The 27,460-nt window shown below is 53.0% G+C and overlaps 12 protein-coding genes across 12 annotated transcripts; 7 read left to right on the forward strand and 5 right to left on the reverse strand.

Annotated features, from left to right (window-relative positions):
* Positions 1-158: 158 nt before the first annotated feature.
* Positions 159-1,208, reverse strand: J4E92_000172 (uncharacterized protein; the record flags this gene model as incomplete). Its single annotated transcript, XM_051491591.1, has 1 exon — positions 159-1,208. One exon carries the CDS (start codon positions 1,206-1,208, stop codon positions 159-161), a length of 1,050 nt encoding a protein of 349 aa, XP_051357103.1.
* Positions 1,209-1,413: 205 nt separating this feature from the next.
* On the forward strand, positions 1,414-3,084 carry J4E92_000173 (uncharacterized protein; the record flags this gene model as incomplete). Its single annotated transcript, XM_051491592.1, has 2 exons — positions 1,414-1,491; positions 1,540-3,084. 2 exons carry the CDS (start codon positions 1,414-1,416, stop codon positions 3,082-3,084), a joined length of 1,623 nt encoding a protein of 540 aa, XP_051357104.1.
* Positions 3,085-4,472: 1,388 nt separating this feature from the next.
* On the reverse strand, positions 4,473-6,029 carry J4E92_000174 (uncharacterized protein; the record flags this gene model as incomplete). Its single annotated transcript, XM_051491593.1, has 1 exon — positions 4,473-6,029. The coding sequence occupies one exon, from the start codon at positions 6,027-6,029 to the stop codon at positions 4,473-4,475; it is 1,557 nt and encodes a 518-aa protein (XP_051357105.1).
* A 449-nt stretch (positions 6,030-6,478) lies between these two features.
* J4E92_000175 (uncharacterized protein) lies at positions 6,479-7,460 on the forward strand (the record flags this gene model as incomplete). The annotated part of the gene is made up of 2 exons (XM_051491594.1): positions 6,479-6,509; positions 6,556-7,460. The coding sequence occupies 2 exons, from the start codon at positions 6,479-6,481 to the stop codon at positions 7,458-7,460; spliced, it is 936 nt and encodes a 311-aa protein (XP_051357106.1).
* Positions 7,461-7,960: 500 nt separating this feature from the next.
* Positions 7,961-9,658, forward strand: J4E92_000176 (uncharacterized protein; the record flags this gene model as incomplete). The annotated part of the gene is made up of 1 exon (XM_051491595.1): positions 7,961-9,658. One exon carries the CDS (start codon positions 7,961-7,963, stop codon positions 9,656-9,658), a length of 1,698 nt encoding a protein of 565 aa, XP_051357107.1.
* A 482-nt stretch (positions 9,659-10,140) lies between these two features.
* On the forward strand, positions 10,141-11,511 carry J4E92_000177 (uncharacterized protein; the record flags this gene model as incomplete). The annotated part of the gene is made up of 2 exons (XM_051491596.1): positions 10,141-11,057; positions 11,109-11,511. The coding sequence occupies 2 exons, from the start codon at positions 10,141-10,143 to the stop codon at positions 11,509-11,511; spliced, it is 1,320 nt and encodes a 439-aa protein (XP_051357108.1).
* An 875-nt stretch (positions 11,512-12,386) lies between these two features.
* J4E92_000178 (uncharacterized protein) lies at positions 12,387-13,634 on the forward strand (the record flags this gene model as incomplete). Its single annotated transcript, XM_051491597.1, has 3 exons — positions 12,387-12,560; positions 12,611-13,441; positions 13,497-13,634. The coding sequence occupies 3 exons, from the start codon at positions 12,387-12,389 to the stop codon at positions 13,632-13,634; spliced, it is 1,143 nt and encodes a 380-aa protein (XP_051357109.1).
* Positions 13,635-13,706: 72 nt separating this feature from the next.
* Positions 13,707-16,435, reverse strand: J4E92_000179 (uncharacterized protein; the record flags this gene model as incomplete). The annotated part of the gene is made up of 3 exons (XM_051491598.1): positions 13,707-16,054; positions 16,108-16,335; positions 16,411-16,435. The coding sequence occupies 3 exons, from the start codon at positions 16,433-16,435 to the stop codon at positions 13,707-13,709; spliced, it is 2,601 nt and encodes an 866-aa protein (XP_051357110.1).
* A 662-nt stretch (positions 16,436-17,097) lies between these two features.
* Positions 17,098-18,269, reverse strand: J4E92_000180 (uncharacterized protein; the record flags this gene model as incomplete). Its single annotated transcript, XM_051491599.1, has 2 exons — positions 17,098-17,842; positions 18,232-18,269. The coding sequence occupies 2 exons, from the start codon at positions 18,267-18,269 to the stop codon at positions 17,098-17,100; spliced, it is 783 nt and encodes a 260-aa protein (XP_051357111.1).
* A 560-nt stretch (positions 18,270-18,829) lies between these two features.
* Positions 18,830-19,887, forward strand: J4E92_000181 (uncharacterized protein; the record flags this gene model as incomplete). Its single annotated transcript, XM_051491600.1, has 3 exons — positions 18,830-19,013; positions 19,078-19,338; positions 19,397-19,887. 3 exons carry the CDS (start codon positions 18,830-18,832, stop codon positions 19,885-19,887), a joined length of 936 nt encoding a protein of 311 aa, XP_051357112.1.
* A 991-nt stretch (positions 19,888-20,878) lies between these two features.
* J4E92_000182 (uncharacterized protein) lies at positions 20,879-24,055 on the forward strand (the record flags this gene model as incomplete). The annotated part of the gene is made up of 4 exons (XM_051491601.1): positions 20,879-21,363; positions 21,415-22,028; positions 22,078-22,295; positions 22,343-24,055. The coding sequence occupies 4 exons, from the start codon at positions 20,879-20,881 to the stop codon at positions 24,053-24,055; spliced, it is 3,030 nt and encodes a 1,009-aa protein (XP_051357113.1).
* Positions 24,056-24,090: 35 nt separating this feature from the next.
* Positions 24,091-25,836, reverse strand: J4E92_000183 (uncharacterized protein; the record flags this gene model as incomplete). The annotated part of the gene is made up of 4 exons (XM_051491602.1): positions 24,091-24,174; positions 24,230-25,097; positions 25,147-25,574; positions 25,624-25,836. 4 exons carry the CDS (start codon positions 25,834-25,836, stop codon positions 24,091-24,093), a joined length of 1,593 nt encoding a protein of 530 aa, XP_051357114.1.
* Positions 25,837-27,460: the final 1,624 nt, after the last annotated feature.

Here is a 27,460-nt window from a genome sequence, read left to right on the forward strand (position 1 = left end):
ACAGCATTTGAGACGACATGTATTATACGAACACTCCGCTTGCAGATGAACTGGCGTTGAGTACGACTCTGAACTTATGTATAGTATATGGTATCATGAACATATTCAAGCTATGTCGCTTTTGTCCCAAACGCCGAGTTGTGCATATAGAATCGCCCTCAAGCCTCCACACTGCCCTCCTTCTTCTGTCCTCCGGTAATCATGTCGAGGAAACCCTGCTTGCTCATCTCCTTCACCTTCTCCTCCCTCTTGTCCATGCCGACGACCATGCCCGCCTTACTCTCCCTCTCGGCCTGTTCACCCTTGACTTGCGCCGCTCGTACAGCGTTGAAGAGCTTGATGACACCCTTCTGTGCCGTCCGCCTGAGCTCCTTCTCCTTCGCTGATGTGGCGGCTGTGCTGACGTTGGGGTCGTTGAGGCCCAGAACGTCCTTCACACGGCCCTTTTCTTGTGCCGCCTTCCTCTCAGCAACAATCTGTCGTCGCGCCTTCTCACTGAGCTTGGAGTCGGCGAGCTCGCGGTTGGCGGTTGCGGCGTCTTTGCTGCGGGACAGAATGGGCTCGGAGCGTTTCGATGTCGTCAGCTTCGAACCAAGAATCTTGGAGATGGAGTTGGCGAAGGCTTCGGGGTCGTTTCGTTTCCGTACTTTGCGCGCGGCCGTGGTTGAGGTCTCGGAGGCATCTGATTCGGAGTCGGCAATGGAGAACTCATCCGCCTCAGGCTCAGTGTCGTCCATTTCCTCCACATCGTCTTCGGCGTCGCTGGGCAATGGCGCTTCATGGTCGACGGGCGCAGTCTTCTTGAGTGCCGACTTTGTCGGGGCCTGTGCAGGTATGCTGGCCTTGAACTTGGGCTCAGGTTTCTGCGCGGGCGCCGCTTCGACTTCCTCTTCGTCGTCGCTGGCTGAAGACTCCTCTGCCGCTGCTGCTTGCTGTGCCGCCTTCTTGGCCTCGAACTTTGCTTGTTTTCTCAGCTGCTGCTTCGAGAGCTCTTGCTTTCCGGGTAACGTCGCATTGACACCAGACGGCTGGAATGGCTCCTCGGGCTCCTGGCTGCTTCCGCGCAATGGAGCATCGCGCGCGCCGCCTTCCTCCTCGCTCGAACTGTGGTAGTTCTTCTGCTTCTTGACCTTTCTCTTCTCCTTCTTGGGCACCTTTCCGCGCAACTGCTCCTCGGTCCGTCTCCGTTTCAGCGATGTGTTGACCATTGTGGCTGTGAAAGTCGGATTGTGTGAATGCTGCAGGTAAATCGCGTCGCAGAAAAAAGTTCCAGGCGATCGGCGTTAGTAGCCCAAATGGCCGACGGCAAGCGCGCCCCGCCATAGTGGATTCCCCACAGAACACCACGAGAGGCACACCACCGAACACCCACAACCCTACCCCTACCATCATCTCTCCCTACCAACCGCCGCTATGGTGCTTCAGGATCTCGGGCGGCGCATCAATGCCGCCGTCACCGACCTCACGAGGTCGCCCAACCTCGACGAGAAGGTGCGCGCCCCGAGCAGGCGACTGATGATAGGTGGCTAACATGCGCAGGCCTTCGAAGCCATGGTCAAGGAGATCTCCAACGCCCTCGTCGAAGCCGACGTCAACGTCAAACTCGTCATGAACCTGCGCCAATCGATAAAGAAGGCCGTCGACTTCAAGCACCTCGCGCCGGGCGTCAACAAGAAGCGCCTCATCCAGAAGGCCGTCTTCGATGAACTCGTCAAGATGGTCGACCCCCATGCTGAGCCCTTCAAGCCCAAGAAGGGCAAGTCCAACGTCATCATGTTCGTCGGTCTCCAGGGTGCGGGTAAAACGACGACGTGTACAAAGCTGGCGAGATGGTACCAGGCAAGAGGCTTCAAGGCCTGCCTGGTGTGCGCCGACACTTTCCGTGCCGGTGCCTTCGACCAATTGAAGCAGAACGCGACCAAAGCCAAAATTCCATACTACGGTAGCCATACACAGACCGATCCCGTGGTGGTGGCGGGCGAGGGTGTGGAGAAGTTCAAGAAGGAGCGCTTCGAGATCATCATCGTGGATACCTCGGGACGACACAGGCAAGAGAAGGATCTGTTCGACGAGATGGTGCAGATTCAGAACGCTGTGACGCCCGACCAGACCATCATGGTGTTGGACGGAACAATTGGACAGGCTGCTGAGTCGCAAGCACGCGCTTTCAAAGAGGCCGCAGATTTCGGAGCAATCGTCATCACCAAGACGGACGGTGCCGCAGCAGGAGGTGGCGCCATTTCCGCCGTCGCAGCAACGCACACGCCTATCGTCTTCCTCGGTAACGGAGAACACATGCTGGATCTCGAGCGTTTCGCGCCACAGGCTTTCGTCTCGAAGCTGCTCGGCATGGGAGACGTCCAAGGGCTCGTCGAACACGTACAATCACTCAAGCTCGACCAAAAGGACACAATGAAGCACATCACCCAGGGTATCTTCACAATCAAGGACCTGCGGGATCAGCTCTCCAACATCATGAAGATGGGGCCATTGTCGAAGATGGCGGGCATGATTCCTGGACTTAGCAGCATGATGGGCGGCATGGACGACGAAGAAGGCGGCACAAAGTTGAAGCGCATGATCTACATCTGTGACAGTATGACTGAGAAAGAGCTGGAGTCGGACGGAAAGATGTTTGTCGATCAACCCACGCGTATGACACGTATCGCCCGCGGCTCTGGTACCTCGGTCCGCGAAGTCGAGGAACTGCTTACACAACACCGCATGATGGCTGGTATGGCAAAGAAGATGAAGGGAGGAATGGCTAACATGCAGAAAGCACAGGGCGCGATGGGTGGAGGCAACAAGCAACAACAACTCGCGGCTATGCAGAAGCGCATGCAAAGTATGGGTGGCGGCGCAGGTGGTGCAGGCGGCGGCATGCCAGATATCGGCGCTATGATGAAGATGATGGGTGGAGGAGGCGGTGGCGGCGGCGGCATGCCCGATCTATCCGCGCTCGGTGGTATGGGAGGGGGAGGTATGCCTGACATGGGCGCCTTGATGAAGATGATGGGTGGCATGGGCGGCATGCCAGGTATGGGCGGAGGTGGTGGTGGTGGACAAGGAAAGGGACGGAGGTAGTATGACAGCCAAGAGGATATCAGTTTGCGCTTTTTGATGCATAGCCGCGGCGTTCGGGTTTGATATCACATCTGGAGGGGTTTTCGTGTTGAGGTACACATGTTATGTCACTACTTCCACCTGCTTCATTCTCTGACTTTCTGCCTGAGTAGCAATTGTCTTGCTTATGTTTGGTACGAGGAGTTGTCTTGTGCCGGGTCATGCCAGAACGTTGGCTCTGCTGCACTTTCCTGGTAATGCTTTCGGGAACGTGGGTAGGTTTAGAACAAGGGCTTCCGTTGATGCTCAAGGAGTGAGGCGCGTCTCGTGGCGGATACTTTGAGCTGCCCGTGGACATGTTCTGAGAGAAAACGCTGGGTAATGTAGGCCCTTAGAGGTCATTTCATTGTTGATGAGACATCACCATGGCACTGTTTAGATATGCTGATCGTTAACTTCTCACTACAACATGCCCATTCACACGCGCCCCTGAGCCTACTTAACGCTGACTCTTTCCTTTTCTAAACTTCCCGACTAACCCGCACCTCCACACCCAAAACATCAGTGCCAACCCACCCAAATTCACCAAACATGTCTGTCCCAAGCAAGCAGACACAAGAGAATTCCGAAGTTTCGGATCCATCAACGCATCAAGACGATCTCTCGGATCTGCTAGCTGAAGTCCCATTCGGTCACATAATCACGAAGCGCGGAGCCCACGAAGTCCACGAAAGACAGGGCGTATCAGTGATCCGCAAAGACCTCGTAGATCTACTAGACGCTTACGCAGCCCTAGACATCTGGTTCTACGTCCCCAACCCCCACTCTGACCTGAAACAACTAGAAGCCAACTTCTACCTAACCGACACCAACATCTCCGCCACCAACACGCGCCATGTCGTCGTCCTAGTCCACCATTTCCTCCTTACCGTAGCCACATTGCCCCACTTGCATACTCTCGTTATTAATACAGACGTTCCAGAGTCAGCGACCCAGTCGCCAGAGACTGAGCAGCTTCAAACGCAATTCATTAAGGAGATTATGCGGGAGGTTTTTGCGTGGTTTATAGGTGGTGGGGAGAAGTTTCGAGTTGTTTTGTGTACCATGGGGGAGACGGATGTTGGGGGTAGTTTTAGGCATGTTTTAAGAGAGGCTGACGGGGAGAAAGCGGGGATGAGCGTGAGCCCTTGGGAGCAAAAGTTTGGAGGAATGAAGAGGAGCGGGATTGTTTGGCGGAGGGTGGCATCTTCTGCGATCTCGATGCCGAGAAGAGCTTCCGTGTAAGCGGGTTGGTTACCTTGGAAGCGGGGAGAGGATGTAACTCATAGATTACGGATGTGTGGTAGAGTCTGTATAGGCTTTTGAATGATACGAGACGTTGAAATTGCCGATAGCTACTGTATTGTTTGTTATATCAGCTCCTCACCTTTCTTGTCCATGTCTTTCTGCTGTGCCTGTCCTTTCTGATACTCTTCAAAGTCAAAGCCTAGTTCCTTCACATCTCTAATATCCCTCCTCTTCTCCCCCATCTTTCCAAATGCCTGCCGTATCTTTGGGAAGTTCTCGCGACACCAGTACTCCCACTCGCCCCAGATGGGTGGTACCTTCCCCCTGTCGTTGTTTTCCAACCCCTCCTTGCATTCAGCGCTCAATGCCCACTTGCTCATTGCGTTGATGTAGTTGGCATCCTTGGGGAAAGGCAGGAGATGGAAGTTTCGTCCAGCGCCCATTTCCTCCTCGATGCTCTTCTCCCAGTCACGCATTTCTTGACGTGAGGGGAGCGAAAGACGACCGGAGTATATGCGCGCGAGAACAGCGGATTGCACTTCTGCTACTGGGAAAGGGATAACGCGTTGATTGAGGGCGAGGAAGCTTAGGGTCGGCCGAGGGGCGTAAAAGACATGCTGGTATGTATGGTTTACTCTTTCGCCGGTAGTAATGAGTTTAGGCTCTACGTCTTGCAGGAAGGGTAGACTGTAGAAGTACCCGGTAGCAAAGACGATGGCATCGATGTCGTGTTCTTCTGTTCCGTCTTCGAACATTACGCCTCTGCTGTTAGGGAGAAACTGTTTGATGGGCGGAACTTCTCGTCTCTTTTGATCTTCACCTGCTGTTCCGTGGGTTGCGCTGAACATGGATTGCGACCTGGTCGACCACAACAACGGCTTTTGGCAGAACTCAGCGATCTGAGCGCTGACATCTGCGCCAGATGCTGAATTGCCCACAACGATTGTCTTCTTCCCAGTGAAATCCTCGGGCTTCCGGTAATACTTCGAATGGCTAATGCGACCGGGGTTCTGTGCAGCCCACTCTTTGATTCTGGCCATGGGTGGGATGTAGGGAACTATAAAGTGGCCATTCGCTACAATAACTGCATCGTAGATTTCGGATACGTCTTCGTTCTTAAGTAGATTATGCGTAGTCACTTTCCATGGGCTGCTAGCGACGTCGGGGTCTACTGGACTGACATTGGTGACTTGTGTACAGTATCGAACAAGGTTTTGTACATCCGCGGAGTAATCGTCGATATATTTTAGTACTGTCTCATGAGTAGGAAAGAGTTGACTATCCGCGGGCCAATCCAGGTCTTGGAAGCCCATTAGTCCTCTAGGTATATTCGTTTCGAGCTTTTCGTACATTGGCGATAAAAAGGAGGGAATTTTGGAAGTTCCGTTGATGCCATTCGTATCAATATTTCCGTTCACTACAGCATCTTTGGGCTGCCACTCTGGTTTTTGAACGTCTTTATTGGGGTTGGTCTGAGGTATGTCGAAGAGATTCTCGTCCCGCTGTTCGCCTGTATATATCCAGATCCCCCCTGATCGACCTCGTTGTTCAAATAGGACGATCTTGTCAAATGCCTTCTCAGCTCGGAGGTATTTTGCCGCCGCCACACCCGATGGTCCAGCGCCTACAATGGCTATCGTCCTAGCTCTGATTGATGTTCTATTGCTATCGGAAGACATCGTAGCAGACTTTATTGGGGCGAGAGAACGGGAGTGACGAAGTGATAGCGAAGTACGCGCAGACGCAACAAAAGTTCTAGCCAAAGGGTATCTCGGAAACAGCAAGGAGACCATGGGAAGAAGTTGATGACATGGAATGACGCCGAGACATGGGAGGTGGAAAGCGAGGATCGGAGCTGATCGGAATGGCCTTCCGATCGGAACTCGGCGAGGCTGACGCGCATCATCGACCTGTGACATGAGCTTGCGCATACAACCACCGGTGGTCAACTGATGATTCGGCCCTACCGAAACTCTATTAACTCACATTCCTTGACCGACACACCCCTCATTCACGTAGTCGTCTCCTCCTGTCTTATTCCTCTCCAGCAATGCTACGCACACTGCGACTTGCACGCGTTTTACCCGCCCCACGACCAGTCCGAAGCTTCTCAACCAAGATTGCAGCCATGGCACCACTGCGCATCGGCTTCGTGCCAGGTAGGCGCGTCATCAATACTGCTGCATCGTCCGCTGACGGGAATAGAACACTTCTCCACACCGCTCGAGTTCGCGAAGAAGCACTACGGCCTCGACGCGAAGCTCCTCCCGTTCCCCAGTGGCACAGGGCACATGGTCACGGCCCTGCAAGCCGACGAAATCGATATCGGAGTTGGCCTTACCGAAGGCTGGATAGCGGCACTGGGAAAAGCACAGGCGGCTAAGCAGGACGCTGGCTTCAGCGTGGTGGGGACATACGTCGAGACTCCGCTGTGCTGGGCCATATCCACAGGCGCCAAGAGGGATGAGCTCAACGGAATACAAGACCTGAAGGGCAAGAAAGTCGGCGTGTCCAGGATAGGAAGTGGCAGCTACGTGATGAGCTTCGTGCTTGCCGACCAGCAAGGGTGGCTCGACACTTCTTCGTCCAACAGCCCACCATTCCCCGTCGAGGTGCTGAACACGTTTGCGAACCTCCGTGATGGAGTCAACGACAGCACGGCCGACTTCTTTATGTGGGAGCACTTCACGTCGAAGCGCTACTACGACAACGGCGAGATCAAGCGCATCGGCGAGATCTACACACCCTGGTCCTCGTGGAAGATCGTCGCCGCAAACCATCTATTGAACCCGAAGAACTGGAGTTCGGCACCCAACGCCAGCAAGCCAGTGCTTACTGGGGAACTCGAGGACGTCATGGACAAGATCAACAAGGGAGTCAAACACTTTGAGGCGAACCAGGAAGAGGCCGTCCAGTACATCAGCACCAAGCTCGATTACTCGGAAGAGGACGCGCGAGAGTGGTTGAAGACTGTTCGCTTCGCCAAAGATGTGAAGGGCGTGGACAAGGAGGTTGTGAACAAGACCGTTGGCATACTGCAGAAGGCTGGTGTGTTGGGCGGGCAGGTTGATCAGCCCGCTATGATCGGGCTCGAGCGACATGCGGCATGAAGCTAATCTGTGCAAACCGCTGAATATCATGCCACGCGACTCGGACAACGGTTCGCGCACCGTGCCCAATAGCTCTAGTGTCGGCAAGCACACCGTGCGATAGGATCGCCAGTGCATGGTCGGAACGATGTCAAAGCTCGGAGATTTGGGTTCCATGCTTTTTGTTTGTTATGTACTGCATATCAGTCAGAGCATCCGTCTGCAACTACCAACGCAGCGAGAATGCCTTCACCAGTACCGTCACATCGAAGAGCCAATACAACGCACAAGGCAATGCATTCACCTGTTTCACCTCTACAGAGTGCGACTTCACAGCACCGCGAAGCATTTATACTCGCCGGCAGGTTCTCATGGAGTGCCCTTGGAGATTCTCGCACAGCTACCTGCGCCTCGACCACCGACATTCCACTACAACGGACCCTAAAAGCCTTCGCCTCCGAGTCCAGCCCAACACGAAGAAAGCCTACTTTCGTCAACTTTTCCAGACCACTACCCCCGCAATGCCAACCGGCACTCCAAAAGAGCTAGAGTTATCTCACCTCGATCAGCAGCCCCACATCCGCGTGTATGGCCGCTACTACATCATATTTCCCTTTCCGGACATCAGTCGCGCCCATGAAGCAAAAGAGGCGCTGCACAATGGCTTCAAAGAAGTTCTGAGACAGTTTCCATATCTCGCTGGCACTGTGGACTTAGACCCCTCTACCGACCTTCTCCGTGTGCAGTACCCCGACCCCATCGATCTCGAAGCCGAGGCACGCCGTATATTCACAGTCAGTTACGACGATGCACAGCATGACTACGATTCGCTTGCGAAGGACGCCTTCCTCCCAGACGAGTTGCCCGCTACTATCTTCTGCCCAAACGAACTGAAACACCACGCTGGATTGGGCGAAGATGCGTATGCCGAAAGGATGACAAGCTTTTCGAAAGGACCTTTGCCAACCTTCGCGGCCCAGGCTACCTTCATCCCCGGAGGTCTGATACTGAGCGCCTGGTGGTATCATGCCGTTGTCGATGGCACTGGCAATGGAAGGATCCAAAAGATATGGTCCGATGCGGTACGAGCTCTCAGCATCAAAAAGAACAAACTACCGCCAGTTCGTCCGCCTGCTAGATACTATCGCGTACCAAGCTACAAGGATCAGCTCCAACCATTGAAGGATATCGTCAAGGAATGGAACGTGGTACCAGACCCGTCATCAGCGCGTCAAGCGCTCGCAACGCTGGTCCAAGAAGCCGATGCAGCAGGCCAGTCTACTAATACACCTGAGAAGCCATTTGCGAAGCGCTTTGAGCTCCGCAAAGGACCGGATGAAGGACCCAATAAAGTCGTTGCCGAGATGTTTCGCTTCTCATCACAAGCTATCGAAGAGCTCCGCAACGAGCTATCTGTTAAGATCGGGAAGCGTGTATCCAACTTTACCGTACTATCAGCTATCGTCTGGGCAAATGTCATACGCGCTCGCTCAAAGTCGATCACAGCTTCGGGTAACACGCAGTCGACCCTTGCCGTCGTTGTAGATCTCAGAAAGTTCCTTCCACTGCCCTTCTCATCCCCGGATTATCTTGGCAACCTGGTGTTGTCCGCTACGCCTACCTTGGATCTCGATGGCGCTGCGGCCTCTCTTGAGGACATCGCAGCCAAGATTACAGATGCCCTGCACGCCATCAACGCAAAATGGGCAGTCACTCAGATCAACAGCGTCCTTACCAACCCTGCCGAAGCGCAGCAATCCCTTTTGAAGTTTCCCAAAGGCCCAGACCTATACATCACTAGTTGGCAAAGGATGGGAGCTGACAGGGAGTGGTGCATCCCAGGCACGAGCAAGTCGAATGCGACTGCTATTCGGCGAGCGGCGTGGGTCAGCGAAGGTGGCATCGTGGTCTTGCCCAGAGAAGAAGACAAAGAAGGACAAGAAGGAGAGCCGTACGAGATCATGATCAGTCTCACAAAGGCCGACATGGAACGATTCAGGGCCGGATTAGAAGATGCTAGATGGTTGGTCGACTCGTCATATAAGCCGGGCAAGGTCGTCACCTGGCGTGACATCTTCTCTCGCCGTCTTACCGGATTCGGACTGGCCTACGGTGGTGCCCTCTGCCTCTTGACCGTGGTCATATGTGTGTGCACTCTCTCCCAGTCTGCGCGGATAGCTGGTGTTGCACAGGGGCCTTCTCAGGAAGAACTCAGGTAGATAGGCTTTGTTCAGAGTGTCGGATCTCTTACAGGTGGTCTGGCATGGGATAGGGAGTTACCCTCGTTAGGACGAAGGAAGTGAAGAGAACAAGGCGCCTGCGATGTGGCCAGAGTGGCTACAAGTGCCGAATGTAACCTAAATAACCATCTCAGGACATCTTCAATTGAACTACTCATGCATACTGCATAACCATCATTCGATGTCTCCATTATTCCTGATTCGTGCTGTTTGCTCCCGGCTTCTCAGCAAACGCGATCGTGCCTCGCTTGCGCGATTACCTTCACCGCTCGGCCCTGTACCTGCAGTTTCATGACTAAAAGTGACGATCCTCCGCGGCATGCTACCCGCTAGCGCCCCATCAAGCATCGACCCTGAGAAAATCCAGTTGCTACATGGCACGGCCAGCTTACACACCAGCGCCCAATTATTAGGCACTATCATCACTATCGAAATACCCTACAGATTCCCATACAAAAGCCATGGATCCCGAAAGAGAGAGTCTGCTCTCATACCACGAGACGCAGCGTGAAAGAACACAACAGCTGCTTTCGCACGAGATCACAGCGAGTGCGCAAGCTAATGAAGATTACCCTGTTGATCATGGCAAAGTGGCGTGGATGCAGGTTCTTGGTGGATTCATTCTGTTCGCGAACAGTTGGGGCTTACCGAATGCATTCGGCGTCTTCCAAACATACTACGTCGACACCTTGATGCCGGAGCAGGATGCGTCGCGTATTGCCTGGATCGGATCGATACAGCTTTTCTTCACTACTATCGGTTGCTTGCCTGGCGGTGCGCTGCTTGATCGGGGATACCTCAAAAGTATCATCGCTGTTGGCACGGGCCTCGAGGTACTGGGTCTGATCCTGAATTCTTTCTTCAAGAGCTATTGGGCCGTCTTCTTCGCTCAGGGAGTGTGCATGGGCATTGGCAGCGGTTTGATGGCGATAGTACCCGTCGCTGTGCTGGCCATGTTCTTCGAGAAGAAACGCATGCTGGCTACTGGTCTTGCATCGACTGGCGCTAGTGTTGCTGGTATCGCTTACACTCTCTCCTTACGCTCGCTCTTCCTCAGCGTCGGGTTCGCGTGGGCTGTTCGGATCTTTGCGCTCATCATATTGGTGACCAATGCCGTCGCTTTTGTGGTGATGCGCTTGCAGCTTCAGTACGGATCCAAGGGCTCCAGCTTTGGCTTTCACCACTTCAAAGATCTGCCATACACGATCTTTGTCGTCGCTTTCACGCTGTTCGTCGCGTCCTCGTTCGTGCCGTTCTTCTTCATCCAGGAGTACGCTATCAAGCTCGGTGTGTCGAAGGATATGGCATTCAACCTGTTGTCGATCATGAACGCCGCCAATATTTTTGGGCGTTTTGTTCCAAACTTCATCGCCGACAGGTACGTTCTCATCATCCAATTTTCGCAATAGCCTAGTACTCACAACTTTAGGTACGGCGGTGTCAACACCCTACTTCCTCTCACCGTCGCCTGCATCATCACCCTATGCATGCTACCCCTCGCTCAGGAATTGAACGGTCTCGTCGCTATCAGCATCGTGTACGGCTTCCTTTCTGGCGGCGTGGTGATTCTACCTGGCCCTACTCTCACCGACCTCTCGCCCAACAAGGCCTCCATCGGCGTACGTCTCGGATTGGCGTATCTCGTTGCTGCTTTCGGCGGGCTGCTCGGTAACCCCGCCATGGGCGCACTCAAGGGCGAGGGAAATGGTGCGGTAGAGAACTTCCAGGGTGTGTGGTTCTGCGCGGCAGGCGTAATGGGTGTGGGTGCCGTAGCTCTTATCGCCACACGATGGCTCAAGTTGGGTAGCATTTGGGCTGCAGGCAGAGTATGAGGTCTGACGGGACAACCTCAACTCTGAATTCCTAGAAGGCAGGTGGTGGTAGAAGAATTTCAGCTTACCGTGGCTTATCTAATCACGCCCGACCGTGCAGGCTGGCTCGGTGTTGTCTACGCAGCCAATCACATACTGCCACCGGTTAGATCTTTAGTGATAGTTGCGCATGAGGCAGCATTCTGAAGATCTGGATCACTTGATAGCTGTCGTGTTACACAGCATCTCGAAGAGGAAATATTCCATTTTCAGCGGACACCGTATGGAACGAAGACGATATATAAGATGAGATACCGTCAGCATACTCTGGAATACTACTAGCATCCTAGTCATAGATTCAGTGCCTAGCTGGAAGGGAAAATGCTACTCTTCGCCTCCACCACCTCTTTCCTCTCAATCCTCTGCACTCTCCCAATAACACGCGCCGCGTTCTACTACCCCACACCCGCACTCTCCTTCCTCGAACACATCCTCGTCGACAACTGGGGCGCCTACGCTTCCAATTTCTCCTCCGCAATCACCCCTTGCACGAATTATGTTTCACAGACCGGTACTACAGGGCGCAATAGTGGTCGCACCACGGCAGCCCAATGGATGCGCGTCATGTTCCACGACTTTGTTACCGCGAATGTAAGTGCTGGCACAGGAGGTATTGATGCTAGTATTGGGTTTGAGACGGCGAGGGAAGAGAATAAGGGGAGTGCATTTAACGATAGTTTTTCGTTTTGGAGGCCGTTTGTTGGGGAGAGGATTTCTAGTGAGTGCATCGCTCTTGATGAGTGTTTGTTGATGGAAGTGGCGCTGACGAAGCGGTAGTGGCCGATCTTGTTGCGCTCGGTACGGTGATGTCGAATAATCTGTGTGGAGGCGCGCAGATGCCGTTTCGACCTGGCCGCGTTGATGCGACGGAAGCTGGAAAGACGACTGGTGTTCCAGCACCAGAGACGGATCTAGAAGAGACGTTACTTTTCTTCGAGCGCGCGGGGTTCGACAAAGTGGATGCTATTGGGCTCACGGCTTGCGGACACACTCTGGGCAGCGTACACCACGTAGGTATTTGGTTGCTATTCGATTGGGCGAGACTCACTCATCGGTGTAGGGCGGCTTCCCGGAGGCTGTAGACGACAGCTTCGTCACGCCCAATAACACGAATGGCGGTAGTAACTTCGACACTACACGCGGAGTCTTCGACCCAAACGTCCTCGGCGAATACTTGAACGGAACGGGAAACAAAGGAGGACCGCTAGTCATGTCGTATAACGACACGATGAATTCCGATAAACGGCTTTACGAGAGCGATAAGAATGCGACGATGCATGCTCTATTCGCGCAAGGAACAGGCTTTCTTGCGACGTGTGCCGATCTCATGGGCCGAGCCATCAACACCGTACCTGCTAGTGTTCAGCTCTCCGAGCCAATTACTGTCATGCCGGTCAAGCCTGTGAATGTCACCTACGATTTCAGCGAGGAAGGAAAATTGACGCTTTCTGGAAAGATCAGGATCCTCACACCGGCAGGCAGCTCACCACCGCAATCACTAACCCTTCGCATCAGCCACCACGGGATGGAACTTGAACCAGAAATCGAGACGGGCAGCACAGTCTTTGGCCGCAGTGGTGGTGAATACGGAATTTCGACGTACTTTCCGTTCTCGCTTTCCGGACCCGCCATTCAAAATGCCACGTCTTTCTCCGTCCAGGCACCCGAGGTACCGGAACAGAGTTTTCGGATCAGTAGCCAAGTCTTCGTCGTTCCAAGCCTAACCGTTCTGAGCGGCACAGCACTCAATGTGACAGTTGCTGACTGCCAAAAGAGCTCGTGTGAAGATTTGACTATCCACGTTTCCGCCCCGATAACACAGCGTGGCACGCTGGCGCCGAAGATGAGTGGGATGCATATGGTATTGAGTGGAGTGAAACAGGAAAGAAAGGTATGTACAATGTGCGAGGGGCAGATTGTCCTGCCCGATGTGCCGACTGGGCTAGTTACTATCGGAGCTTTCATGGAAGGGAAGCATGTTGACACCCTTCTGGTTAATGGAGGGCGAGCTGGCTGGTAAGATGAAGGGACCTGAACTCGTGTCGCCTCTTGCTGCACTCGTGTTGTTGAACTTTGAAAACTAGATGGCTTTCAATACAATGTTCATTTCTACCCTAAAAGGTTTTCTTCCAAAATTGCGACTCATATGACAATGCCTACAGCGACGACGTCGACAGTGACCACGGCCGCTCACCAACATCCCACTTCTTAGGCTCTTCACCCATATAGAACATCAACTCGCCTCCTTCCGCAATCTCGCTATGCTTCAACCAAGCTCGATCGAGTTCCTGTCCGTTCCAGGTAACCTTTTGCGGGTAATAGCTTGTGCTTGACAGGTTCTGGGCCCGGATAGTCAACGACGTCTCGACTGCCGTTCCACTAAAAAGCGAGACCTTGAGCCAAGAGAACCGGGGAGCAGAAAGAAGGTAAAGCGGCTGAGCAGACACAGGATACATGCCCATGAGGTTGAACACCAACCAACTGGGTAGAGCACCACCGTCGATGTTTCCGGGGTATCCGTTACGGGCGTCGCTGTAGAAGTCGTCGACGATAGCTCGAGTCCGATTGACTGTCATCCAGTTCATGCCAGGTACGTAGTTATAGAGGAATGGCGTTGCGAAGGATGGTTCGTTTCCTGGGTTGAAGAGAGCAGAGCCGGCATCGTTGTTTGCGCCGACTGATGTGCCGAAGCCTGGAATGAAGGACGCGTCTAGTCGACGGACGAAAGCATCGTCGCCGCCCATCAGATCGATAACTTTGGCCATGTCGTGTGGTGCGACACTGAATGCAGTCTCCCAAACCTTGGCTTCGTAGATGTCTGCATCCCAACCGCATGTTCCGCAGCTCAACGGATCATACGCTGTAGTGTTCCACGTCCCATCCGCGTTTCTAGGGCCTGGGAAGCCAGTGAATGTACCCGTGCCGCTGAGAGTTGTGTTTGCCATGGGATTCCATTGGTTCTGCCACCAGCTTGCTCGTTCGCGCATCTGATCGACGTCTTCCTGGGACTTCTTAAGCCCAGCTGCCATGCTGTAGATCGCGAAGTCGTTCTGCGGGTACTCGACGCCACGAGAAACACTGCGGGTGTGGTTGCGCGTGATGAAGCGAAGGGAGAGATAATCATCCAGTGCTCCTCTGCCTTCCTTCGTGGCGCCGTCGAAGGCGACCGGATCAACGTTGCGCTCGGGTAATACGTTCGCGTCCTTCATCACTGCCTTGTAGGCCTCTTGCCAGTCGATCCCGCTGTCGAGCTCGCCTCGACCAGTCTCACCGGAAAGTGCATGAACACTCTTGACGAAGCCGTCGACTAAGACCATGTCTGCGTGTGTGCCGCCCTGAACGCGACCATTCCAGTTTGCTGCGCGACCGGCTGGCAGGTAACCCTCTTCCGTGAAGATAGAGATGAGACCAGAGAGAATGCGTGAGTACGGCTTCGTGAAGACCAGGTGATATAAGGGTAGAAGGGTACGATAAGTGTCCCACAGCGTATAGTGGTCGTCGTAATATGGCTTAGCATCGTTTGACTCCCAATTAGGGCATTCGCCGGTCTTGTCGGTTGGCATCAGGCCTGTCTGATACAGTCCAGAGTAAAGCATCCTCTTCAAAGTTTTGTTGTTGCTTGTCGAATGGCCATCGTCTCCGATCTGAATTTTGCTCAAGATTTTCTCTTCCCATGCTTGCCTTCCTTCGTCAACGACATCCTCGAAGGATTTCGCATCAGGAAGCTCATTCTCCACGTGAGAGCATGCCTGTGCGGCACTGATGTACGAAATGCCCAATTTGGCCTCAAGAGTAAGGGTGCCGTTGACTCGCTGCTCCTTAGGCGACCAACTGAAAAGAGCGCCAAGGCCCATTCCGCTCCCAGCATAGGACCGGACGTCAGCATACGCGCGCGGAACGGGGCGAGACTTGAAGCTTGGTGGCGAATAAGGATTGTACTGCCAGCTAAACGTGCCAGCGCCGGGAGTATTGGGAAGTTCTCCCTGCACATAGTCGGATGTTGGGGTGAGCACAGATCCTGCAGGCACACTAAAGTTCCCGCAGAAATGGATCGTATGACTTTCAGGCTGCGGCCAGCCACCCGTGTAGGTCGCTGATCCATGGTATGATGGTAAGCCGTTCGAGGATGACCCGACATGTAGCTGCCCGTGCAGGAACTTTTGAGAGTATGCCATCGAAGAATAAGCTGGCAACACGTGTGTGAGGTCGACTAGGACGTGCGCATCGTGCTCGTTGGCTGACAGGGCTCCGGTCATCGTGGAATCAACATTGACAGTGGAAAGATTGTTTGAAATGACTTCTGGTTGAGGGAAGGTGTATCGCATGAATCCGGTATGGTTACCAGAAGTGATCTCGATCTTGATGCCGTTCTGTAGAGTCGTAGTGAAGAGGCCCACTGTTGCGGACTCCAGTTCCAGACTGCGGTTTTGGGCATAGGTCATGTTGTCGGCAAGGTTAATAGACTCGAGACTGCCATACAGCGGCATCTGCGAGATCAATCCATCTAGATGTTGTTAATACTCGTAGGCGCATCATTTGCGCAAGCAGAGGACTAACAGGTTGGAGCTCCGCCAGATCCGCTGACGTGCGTCATGCTCACTGCTGTTACATTCCCCAATGGTGTGTATCCGGCATTGGCGTCCACTGCACTGCCATTCGGAAGCCCAATGTAGCTCGTGTCAATGCCTGGCTTTGCCATCGCCCATGGCAAACTTGCGCCAGGGAAGGAGTTACCGCCTGCGATGGCGGAACCGGGTTTTGGGCCCACGGTTCCGATCAGTGGGTCTGCAGAAATAAAGGTACGAAGTCAGTATATGTCTCACATGCTCTTCGTACAATCAGAACTTACCTACGAAGGACCATAACGGTTCTTGAGATCTGCCATGATTGGAAGTCGACGAAACAAATGGTGCCGACTCGAAGACCGTCACCCAAAGGAGGAGCCGTAAAAGAGAGGGCTGCTGCCGGCTAGCCATTTTGCAGCGCAATCTGATCCAGCTGTGATTGAGATCGTGTGAGATGAGGAACAAAGCTTGCCATAGCAAGTTATTGTACCCCACGCATTGCGCTAAGGGCAACCGTTACCAGGTAGTCCCAAACGGCGCAATACAAGGGCGGTTTTATCGGAAGAGCTCGTGCGCACATGATCTCGCGAATGGAGAGACTTCGGGGTCGAGTTGGGCGACCGGAGAACGCCCTGTCATTTTATCATCTCATGTCGGCACCTCCGACCGCGTTCAGGCTCCCCAGTTTTCGGGTTGTCATTGTTCCGTTACCTCCGAATGACGATCCACGTGGAGAAGGACCGAATAGCTGTCTGCCCGGGCGACGGCCTAATTGAGCCGATCTTGAGTTCCGCGCACTCTTGACGTAGCCTTCGTATGTACGCGCGACCAAGCTTGAGTTTGGGTAGTTAGTTACAGTTGAGGCTTCCAAGTAAGAGAAGATCGCTGACCCACTTTTGATCAACGGAAAGAGGGCTCTTTGGTAGTTTGAACGCGGACATCTTATTCTTTCCATACAAGTTAAGGAATCCGTGTTAGCTACTCAAAAACCAGGGCTATGAGCATATATGTCAGATGCTTCGCTGGAATTTGCGCTATCATCCGACGCTGTCGAGGCATCCTCCGGATCATCCTCGTCCCCACCTTCGTCCGCGGTCTCATCTTCGCTGACCTTTACCTCGGATGCATCGGCATCCTCAGATATCTTACGTGGGTTCCTACAGTCAGCCGTATTACAAAGACAGTACTGGTCACCCTTGAACCATTTCGGACCGTAGTCTAGTGTCAGCTCTTCGCCGATAGCGACTTTTCGCTTTGTGACTACATAAACGGCTCGACGCTCCAAAGAACACACCATCTTTACAAATTCCGTATTCGGATTGCAAGAGTGGTTGATGAAGCGAGTCACACCTCCGGTATGAAGAGCGTCTATAGAAGCTGTTGCGTGTGTCTGAGTTTGGTCAAATTTTGGTTTACCGATCGAGATCCCGACGCGATAAGCATCTCGTTCATGAGCTGGAGTTCCATCGTCTTTGGAAGGTATGATCTGGCCTGTGTACTCTCCTACAATGGTAGCGTCGTGAATCACCTTGCGCGCAAAAACACCGTGACCGCGGGGGCCGACGTCCTTTAGCAGTAAGTGAGAGAGCCAGAAATTATGCAGATGCTTTGCCCATGCGCTGTACCCACACATACAATGTGTGACATCTTCTGGTGCTTCGCAGTTGGGGCATGGCTCGATGCAGGACTCGGTCTCATCAACATCTTCGATAAGACCCTCAATTGTGCTGGGAGGCCAGTTACCTTGGAAGGCTGCTGGCTCAGACTGGTCATGCCAATGTTCTGCATTGAACGCGGTTTCCAGAGCAACCGAGCAGTAATGTTTTCGACCGGCTGCGTGTGTAGCGACTCTATGTCTGGGAATACCGTTTTCGTCCTGAGAGTAGAAGAACAGGCAACCATGTAGATCGTGATTGTATAAGTCTTTCAGGAGCTTAGTGACAACGCCAGAGGTAAACGCCGTCTTTTCGTGTTGCTTGCGCGTAGCCTTTTCCCGAATTTGCTGAAAGACTTCATCTTGTGTCAAGGGTAACATCGTTATTGCGATGTTAGAAAATGGTAGCAAGGCCTCTGGTTGATCCAGAGTATGACTCCCTTCTTACCAGAATAAACATACTCGAGGTATTTACGTATCGAGGCCATATCGCGATGCATTGTGACATTGTGAAAGGAGATATATATCGTGCCAGTGGAGTCGTCTGTTCCATAAAGAGACTTGAATCGCGCGCTGTGAAATCCCGATTGCGGTCGTAGGGGCGTTTCACAATGACCATGCTGGAAGAAAGAATGATTGCGCGACGAAAATAAGTCCACTGTATGCTTGGCACGTCCGCGCTCTCGCACAAACTAGGGCCTCGAGCCTATAGCATGTGATCTGGGCATTCCGGTGTATGCATGGTGTGGATATATCGAAGGCTTGGAATTGACGCTAACGGGGAACACCTGCGGAGAAATATCGCAAGATAGAAGCTGGTTAATATACGTTCTCCTCCGTGTCGTGATAGGGCTAGCCGGATGGTTAGTACGTAGATCATGCTCAGATGTACGCAGCAGTGCGATCTGCAACGCCATGTACCCGGCGCTGGAAACGGGGTACAGAATAGATCGCCGTACTACTTGCTTCTGTGGAACTCCGGTCGAGGATAGCTATAAGAAGCCTCCATGGTGCAGAGACTCCGGAACTAAGTCGGTCAACCTCCATCTCAGTCGACACCATGTTCGCACTCAACTCCATGTTGCCTGTGCTCTTCGCAGCTGTGGCATCCGCGCAGCTCACCTCAAAGCTCACGGAGATCACCGACTTCGGCCCTAACCCGCGCAATGTCTCGATGTTCATCTACGTGCCGGCCAACCTGCCGCCAAATCCCCCGATCTTGGTGTCTCCCCATTGGTGCCATGGTGGGATTATCCCGTGTACTAACTATCTGCGAGACATTTACTGACTTCGTACACTCATCTTTAGGTACGGCCCAGCAGGTCTTCGATTACCGGCCCTGGGCTTCGCTTGGTGACGAATATGGGTTTATCTCGATCTATCCCAATGCTTCAACGCTGAATACGGATCAATGCTGGGATGTGAGTAGCCAAGAGTCGCTCACCCACAACGGAGGAGGCGACGCGCTAGGCATTGTATCCATGGTGCGCTGGACTTTGGAAAAGTACCATGCAGACAAAGACCGTGTCTTCGTTACCGGAACAAGTTCAGGCGCGATGATGACCAACGGTAAGACCGGACGGCATGAAATGCATGTGAGACACACGCTGACTCCGTACCTCCCCAGTCCTTATTGGTAGTTATCCAGATGTATTCGCAGCGGGAAGCGCATGGGCCGGTGTACCCTTCGGTTGCTTCGCTGGCGACGGCTTCGACGTCTGGAGTGACGCGTGTGCTAGGGGCCAAATCGTCAAGAACGGACCGCAATGGGCAGCTCTTGTGCGCAACGCATATCCCACGTATCGCGGCTTTCGACCGAAGTTCCAAACACTCCATGGCACAGCAGACACGGTACTTTATCCACAAAACTTCCGTGAGCAGATCAAACAGTGGACGAGCGTGTTTGATGTGAGCCAGAAACCGACGGAGATTACCGAGGACGTTCCTTTCGAAGGATGGACGAGGTTTCGGTATGGCGACAAGTTCGAAGCGTACGAGGCAGGGAGTGTAACGCATGATATCCCGACGGATGCCGATACGGTGATGGACTTCTTCGACTTGAAGTGCAGCGGGCCGAGCTGCTTCTCGAGGCCCAGATCGGGTAACAGTACATGGTAGTTGATATGGTGTCTTGTTAGCTGTTGCTGTGGAGTCTGTGACACACACAAAGTATAGCGCTCCAATATCAAAGAAGAATAGAGTGCGACGTTAACTCAGACGGCGGCCTGGTCTTGGTTCGGGCTGGTCATTGAGATGGTCCATCGGCGTAATGCGACGAATCCCGGGTCTTGCAAAACAAACTCAGAATAAAGACAGAAGACTCAAGACAGTGCAGGCATAGCGCAAAGACATCGCAAAAACATTTTCGTGATGCGGATGCTGATAAAATAAACGTGTTAGGCAGTGGAAGGACGCGTTTGGGTTCCGCGACCCCCAGCTTGGAACCTTGGAAAGCTCGGCGCGTTACCGGCGCTAGAGCACGTGACGTCATCAGCCGTCCACGCGATTCCATCCTATGTACTTGACCCGTGGACAGCTCCCAACTACCACGGAAGATTACCGCCAGGCTTTACTGTGATCACAAACTCTTTTTCATACACAAACCGCTCATTCATGACCATAATAGTACCCGAGTTCGACTAGCATCAACTATCCAGCGCAGTGCGGAGAAGATGCGCTAGACACGCGGTCGCGCCCACGCATTTGCTGCTCCCATTGAAGATGCAGCCATCTTACGATGCAGCGTACGCGATCTACGCTACCCTGATTGTTCGGTCGCGGATGGCTTTGACCCGAGCTCAAAGATTCGACAGACATATTGTACCCCGCCCTGGGTTTAGCGACCCCAGATGATCACATCGGTTGCCCCAGCATGCAGTCGAAGGAGGAGCATGCCCCTCCGCTGTATAGCCAAGAGCTGGGGAACTTCGTATCGCTCGCATGAGGATGCTGGAAATTCTGATGCGGCTGGAGATCCTCCGCAGAAAGGATTACTATTACGGGGAAGTTCCCCCCGCAGTCTTCATTACACCGACGTTGTCGATATAATGTCCAGACTGATCCCTCGTAGCTCAGGTGGGAGCATACACACCTTTCCCGTCTTTCAGCGATGCGGGCTGTGAAGATCTTTGCGGCCTTCTGTGCCTGTTCGAAATACACGGCGCATGCTTTGCTCGAGGAGAAGTTCGTGGGCTTCGAGCCTGGAGATCAAGCCTTGGATGTTGCTGGCGCTACCGTCATAGCTGACGCAGATGATTTCGTGGGTATTCACCTTGCGCTAAATAGCCTGGTGAACGACTTCGAGCAGATCACTGGAACCCGACCCGCGCTCAGTAACGCCACTACTAATTCTACATTTTCGACTTCATCAACGGGCATCATCGTCGGCTCGGTGGGTTCGAGACTCATCCGTCATCTGTCCTCCGAGAAGGGTCTTGACATATCAGATCTTGAGGGGAAGTGGGAGGTGTTCAAAACGGCTGTGATCGCTGATCCAATAGCCGGAGTGGAACGGGCGCTGGTCATCGTGGGCAGCGATAAACGCGGTACTATTTTTGGTGTTCACACGCTTGCCGAACAAAGTGGGCAGTCTCCGTAAGTATCTTCATCATGTACATCTGGGTGGCGATTGATGAGTTACGACAGGTACCATTGGTGGGCGGATGTGCCGACCAAGAAACACGCCGCTATCTTCGCACTGCCAAAAGTCACTGTTCATGGCCCGCCATCAGTCAAATGCAGGGGGCTCTTCATCAACGACGAAGCACCAGCATTAGTAACATGGTGGGCTGCACGACACAACTCCTCTTACTATCCTCTCGACACTGAGTTCTACGTCCACGTGTTCGATTTACTACTCCGGTTGAAAGCCAACTACCTGTGGCCTGCAATGTGGGGATCGACAACACCAGCACCAGGTCAGATTTTCTTTACAGATGATCCAAGAAATCAGCAGCTCGCAAACGACTACGGTATCGTAATCTCTACCAGCCATCACGAGCCGATGCAAAGAGCCACCAATGAGTGGAACGCAACTGAGACCGGGCCCTGGGATTGGAGGCTGAACAAGGAGAACGTCACGCGCTTTATGGAAGAGGGCATTCGCAGAATGGGAAACAACGAGAGTTATGTGACGCTGGGTATGCGCGGCCCAAGCGATAGTGCGATAGTTGGTGACGATGCCTTGGAGATACTTCGAGAAGTGTTTGAAGTCGAGCGTCAGATCTTCAAAGAAGTACTAGGTGATCAGAAAGTGAACCGTAAGAGTAATCATTAAGACAAGGTTTGGGCCACGCTGACAAAGTATAGAAGCATGGACGATATATAAGGAAGTGGCGACCTATTACGCGGCCGGACTTAACCCTCCCGATGATGTCACTATCATCATGCCCGATGATAACCATGGCCAGATTTTGCGCTTACCCACTGGTAACGAGACTGCCAGGGAAGGCGGCGCTGGCATATACTTTCACTTCGAGTATTTTGGTAGACCGCGATCGTACAAGTGGTCAAATACCAACAGCTTGGTCAGTATGCGCAGCTTGCATGATCAATCTTTTCCTAACAGACGCAGTCTAAGGTGTTGAAAGAGCTTTTGCAAGCTTACTGGCGCGATGCGAACCAGGTTTGGGTCATCAATGTTGGTGATATCAAGCCTTTGGAGTTACCTTTTGGATTCGCTATGGACTTGGCTTGGGACATCTCGAAATTCGAATTCGACATGATACCAGAGTATCTGCGCCTCTACGCCGAGAGGGAGTTCGGGATGGAACATGCAGATGATATTGCGGCTCTACTGATGGAGTTCAACCATCTTATTGGAATGCGCCGCTTTGAGATGGTCCAACCAGACACCTACTCAGTATTGAACTATCATGAAGCGGAAACGGTCTTGACAAGGTGGAGCACGCTTGCGCGCGGTGCCAAAACACTATACGACCAGATGCCGGACGATCACAAAGCCGCATTCTACGAGCTACTGTTCTATCCCCTAGTATCGGGCGCCACATACTACGCAGTAAACGTTCGCACTGGAATGAACTACCGACATGCTATGGAGCGGAGGAACTCAGCAAACGCCCTCGCTCACCAGATTTTGGCCGACTTCGAATATGACTACGATCTAGTTGAAGGTTTTGACGCTGTCCTGAATGGAAAATGGCTGCACATCATGTCTCAGGCCAAACTCGAAACTTTTGACACCGGAAAGCCCAAGAATTGGATGAATCCATCCCGCGACATAGTCTCGAACCTTTCTTTCGTTCAACTGCGTCAAAACATGCAGTTCTCCGTCGGCAACCTTGGTATCTATGCGGAGGGCTCCAATAGTCCTCTCGACCAGGGCCGATGGGCTGAGTCAATCGATCCATCGTTGCCTTTCACCAAGTCTCCAGCCAAGGTACCAGAGATGAGTCCGTATGGACCTCGTCAGCGGACTATCGATCTCTTCATGCGAGGTGACTACCGCATTCCGCTCGACTGGCAGCTCGGTGATATCCCGGTGGATTGGTTGTCCATAACACCAAACTCCGGCCAACTCAGCCAGACCTTAGACGAGCAACGCCTCAACATCACCATCGACTGGACACGGGTGCCAGAAGGATACAACGACACCCTAGAGGTTGGTGTAACATCAATGCCATCATTTTACCCATACTACGACATCATACATATTCCGGTGACCAATTTCAAAGTACCCGGCGATTTCCTAGGCTTCCCAGAAACTGCCGGTTACATATCCATTGAGAGCCCGCACTACCAGCGCTCGTCGCTCCGTAGCGGCACTGCAAACAACACGGTATCATTTGCTCATATCCCCTACCTGGGCACGCGCACCGAATCTGGATCTATCGCAATACGGCCTTTCCATGCTGCTCGGGCTTCTCTTGATGACGCTACCAAGGCATTTGTCGAATATGACATCTATCTCTTCAACCATACCACTGCCCTAAACGCCACGGTATACATCAACGCCTGCCTAGATACCGATCCTAATCTTCTCATGGAGTTCTCGCTTTCCCTTGACGACACCCCTCAAAACTTCACACGTGTGTTGGGTGACCCAAAGGACGCAGGCGATGTGCCGCCGGAGTGGACCAGTGAAGTGATGAACCAGGTTTGGACGAGGAAGATCAGTCTTGGTGAAGTAGCGGAAGGAAAGCACACGCTTCGTTGGACTGTCAATAGTCCAGAGGTTTACTTGGAGAAGCTTGTTCTAGATACTAGGGGCGGGGTTAAAGACAGCTATCTAGGGCCGCCAGAGACGATGATGGTGGGATATACATGAGGTCACATATATCAGGCAGCTCCTCCTAAGAAGGGCTACTTCATGGTTGCTTTGGAGCCCTCGAAACGCTCCATGCGATCGGCGCCTTTCAACCGAAGCTTTACACCATAGATGTAGAGCTGCGTGACAATGTCAGTAAAATATTAAACAACAAGCGAAAGCATCTGCACATACCAGTGATACCAGTGGCAACCCCAAACCCAGCACCAAAAAGCCCAGCAATCCTACGCCCCAGTCAAGGCCAAGTGTATTGAACAACTTCTCTCCGAACAACGGGAACGCGCTGGCGAACATGCAGCGAAGGAAGGATATGGCCGCGACTGCAGAAGCGGGAAACTTGAAGGCATCGATAGCGTACAGCTGCAGCGCGAGTTGGATGTTCATGCCTCCAGCCATCATCAGCATGATGGCTACCAGTGGCACCATAAAGTGCGTTCTGGTGGCCGTGAACCCGTACATGAACAGCCCACCAACCAGCAATGTTCCACCAACAAGACAGCTGACGAGTCTCGACTCAGGCTTGTACTTCATTTGGCCGGATGTTGTGTCTCGCTTGAAGATGGCTTCCATAGCGCGAATAGTAGCGAATGTACCGAGGAGCATACCGATGCCAGCGGCCAGGAAGTCGGTGCCCACGATTCCAACGCTGTGTCCATATCCGCGACCAAAAACATCAGCGTAAGTAACAATGATCAGATATACGACACCAAATACCACTGAGTAGAACAGCGAGGCTAACAACAGCGCTGGATCGAGAGCTAGATATACCAAGGGTCGGACGAACGCGTTGACGAGCGCAGTAGGGCCGTTAAGCCGGGGCTGAAGATCCAGTACGGTATACAGCTCAGCGCTAGGCCTCTTCTTCCGTTCTCTTCGTAGCTTGTTCTGTAGAACCCTGGGCGCGTAGGACTCATTGAACAGGAAAATTCCCGCGATCGAAAGCAGCGCGCTGGCAATAGCGGGTATCCAAAGAGTCCATCGCCACGAGACCCGCTCTGACATCCAGCCTCCACATACGGGGCCCAAGACGGGGCCTAAGACGCTGCTTCGTGTAAGTAAGAGTACCGAAAATTGTACAATCGCAAACTTACGGTCCAAGCATTACGAGTCCAGATGCCTTCGGACGGGCAGCAAGATTCCACACGTCAGATACGAAACCACCGACTACCGCGATGGCAGCAGACCCGCCAAGTCCAGCGAAGAACCGGCAAACTGAGAACTGAACAGCAGTTTGAGAGAAGCCACCTCCGAGAGAGAAGGCAACGAAGATCAAATTGCCAAAGTGTATAATCGCTGCTCTACCGTACCGTTCGCTGAGTGGGGCGAGAACGAGTGGACCGATCGCCAATGCGAAGAGGAAGATGGAGACTTGCAAGGCGCCGACGGTACTGTCCGTGATACCCAGGTCGTTCATGACTAGGTGAATGGATGGGGCGAATATGGTGCTTGCGAATGGGGAGATGAAACAGCATCCTCCCACGATTGCGGTGGCGCGCACTTTCTTGGCGGTTGACCAGGTCTGAGATATGTGTTAGCTGCAGGTTCACTGCATGGGTGTTTACACTGACGCGAGGATGTTCTTGTGTATCTTCGTCCAGGACCACAAGGTTGGGATCAAGATGCTGGATCTCGTGGCCCGCCAGGAATATCTTGTCTGGTTGGGAGGCCTGGTCCGTGAGTAGCTCTTGATAAGCTAGAACGACAGCCTGTCTTTGAAATGGTCCAGAACGCTCGATATCGATGGAGTTGTTTATTTTCGTATTTCCGTCGGTGATAGACATGTTGGCAAGAATTAAGTCGATGCTGATGAAGAGACGTAGACAGATCCTAGTAGGTATGTAAAAACGTTGGCTGGCGAGTACATCGCTATCTTATACTTCTATAACATCTTCTGCTCCTCTACACCTTTTTCCATATAACCGATATCGCCTATCGGCGTTAGGTAGGCGGCCGCATCTACATTGTGCATAGTTGGAAGCCAAGGCACAGCGGGAGGCAAGGTAGAGAGAAGGGTCGGGTCAAATCGGAGAACCAGTTTGAATCCAATGCGGGTCTTAGATTCAAGTGTTCGAAGCCGTGTCAAGGTATTCTCACGCCGAGGAAGACGAAGAAGACGGATGTCGAACGAGGCGGCCAAGCTTGAGTACCTAGGTATCTTCGCGGTCTTATCTGTGTATGTGTTCATCGATCTCATGTCGGCGGAAGTTTAAACCTTGTCTTTCGGACAGCAGGGCGGCGAATTCGCATTCTGTGTAGCGGTATGCGTTCGTGTTGGCGGATGCCAGCCGCGTGCAGATCAGGGCGTCCCAGCTGGACACTGCGAGGGACATCTGGATAGCGCGAGACACGCTAGGTTTCTGTGGGATTAGCGTACGGCTGACACTAGATAGCACCGATTACCGCCGACCCGCATTTCCCTCCGCTCTCATGCCCCAACGCGCAGGATTCATAGGTCGCGCCTTTGACTCAGACAGGATTCATAAAGACCTTGGGATGTTGCGGCCGCATCTGCCCTCTTACGCCCGACCGCCTCTCCCGCCCTCCCACCCCATTCAAGGGAAAAACCGAACACCCAAGAGCCTACATCAAGATAAAAGCTTGCGAAGTTGGTGGCCTAACAGCGACGTAGGCTCCTGGGTTTTAAGGTTTTCCCTTGTATGAGGTGCTCCCATAAACCACCATGACACATGCTCGGGATGTGCAGACATGCACCCGCTGCCGTTCAGCCAAGCGTCAATGCGACAAACTCCGACCCGCGTGCTCACGCTGCAACAAGGCGAAGACCAATTGCATCTACGAAGCACAGGCTCCAGAAACGCCACCACTTGGTGCTATTGATCGCTCGGAAGAAGCTTTCGATAGCACATCTACATCCTCTTCACCTCATTCGCGCGTAAAGAGACGCGCTCGAGCTTGCTTTTCCTGTACGAGATGTCACCGGCTTAAAATTAAGTGTGACAGAAGATCTCCTTGTAGCAGATGCGCACGTTCCGGGTATGAGACTACATGTCTCTATACGCACAGAGTCAAGATAGCCGAGAAGCCAATTGTACCGTCTTCTGTCTTTGCGCTTGAGGACCCCGAGTTTGTGGTAGCTACCTGGTTTCTGAGAAGACGAAGCTCTAGCCATTTCAGGGCTCTCCTAGATCGGGTGAGCCGTTTTCATGCCTGTTTCGCTCAATTCCCTGACCTCTGATCATCCACAGCTAGAAACACTGCCCGGTCTTGAGGCGCCCCCGTTTACTATGGCTATGCGGGAACATATTGCGGGAAACTGCTCGAGTGACTTCGCTCTAGCCGGCAACTTCCCCTTCGGAAGTCCGCAGTCTCAAGCTTACGCTTCGCTCGATAAACGACAAGATCTTTTGCAAAACTCCACTGCTTCTGCAGTGCTGCACGCTAATG

Source organism: Alternaria infectoria, assembly GCF_024043175.1.
Source record: "Alternaria infectoria strain BMP 0036 chromosome Unknown scaffold_1, whole genome shotgun sequence".
In the NCBI taxonomy this organism is placed as follows: domain Eukaryota; kingdom Fungi; phylum Ascomycota; class Dothideomycetes; order Pleosporales; family Pleosporaceae; genus Alternaria; species Alternaria infectoria.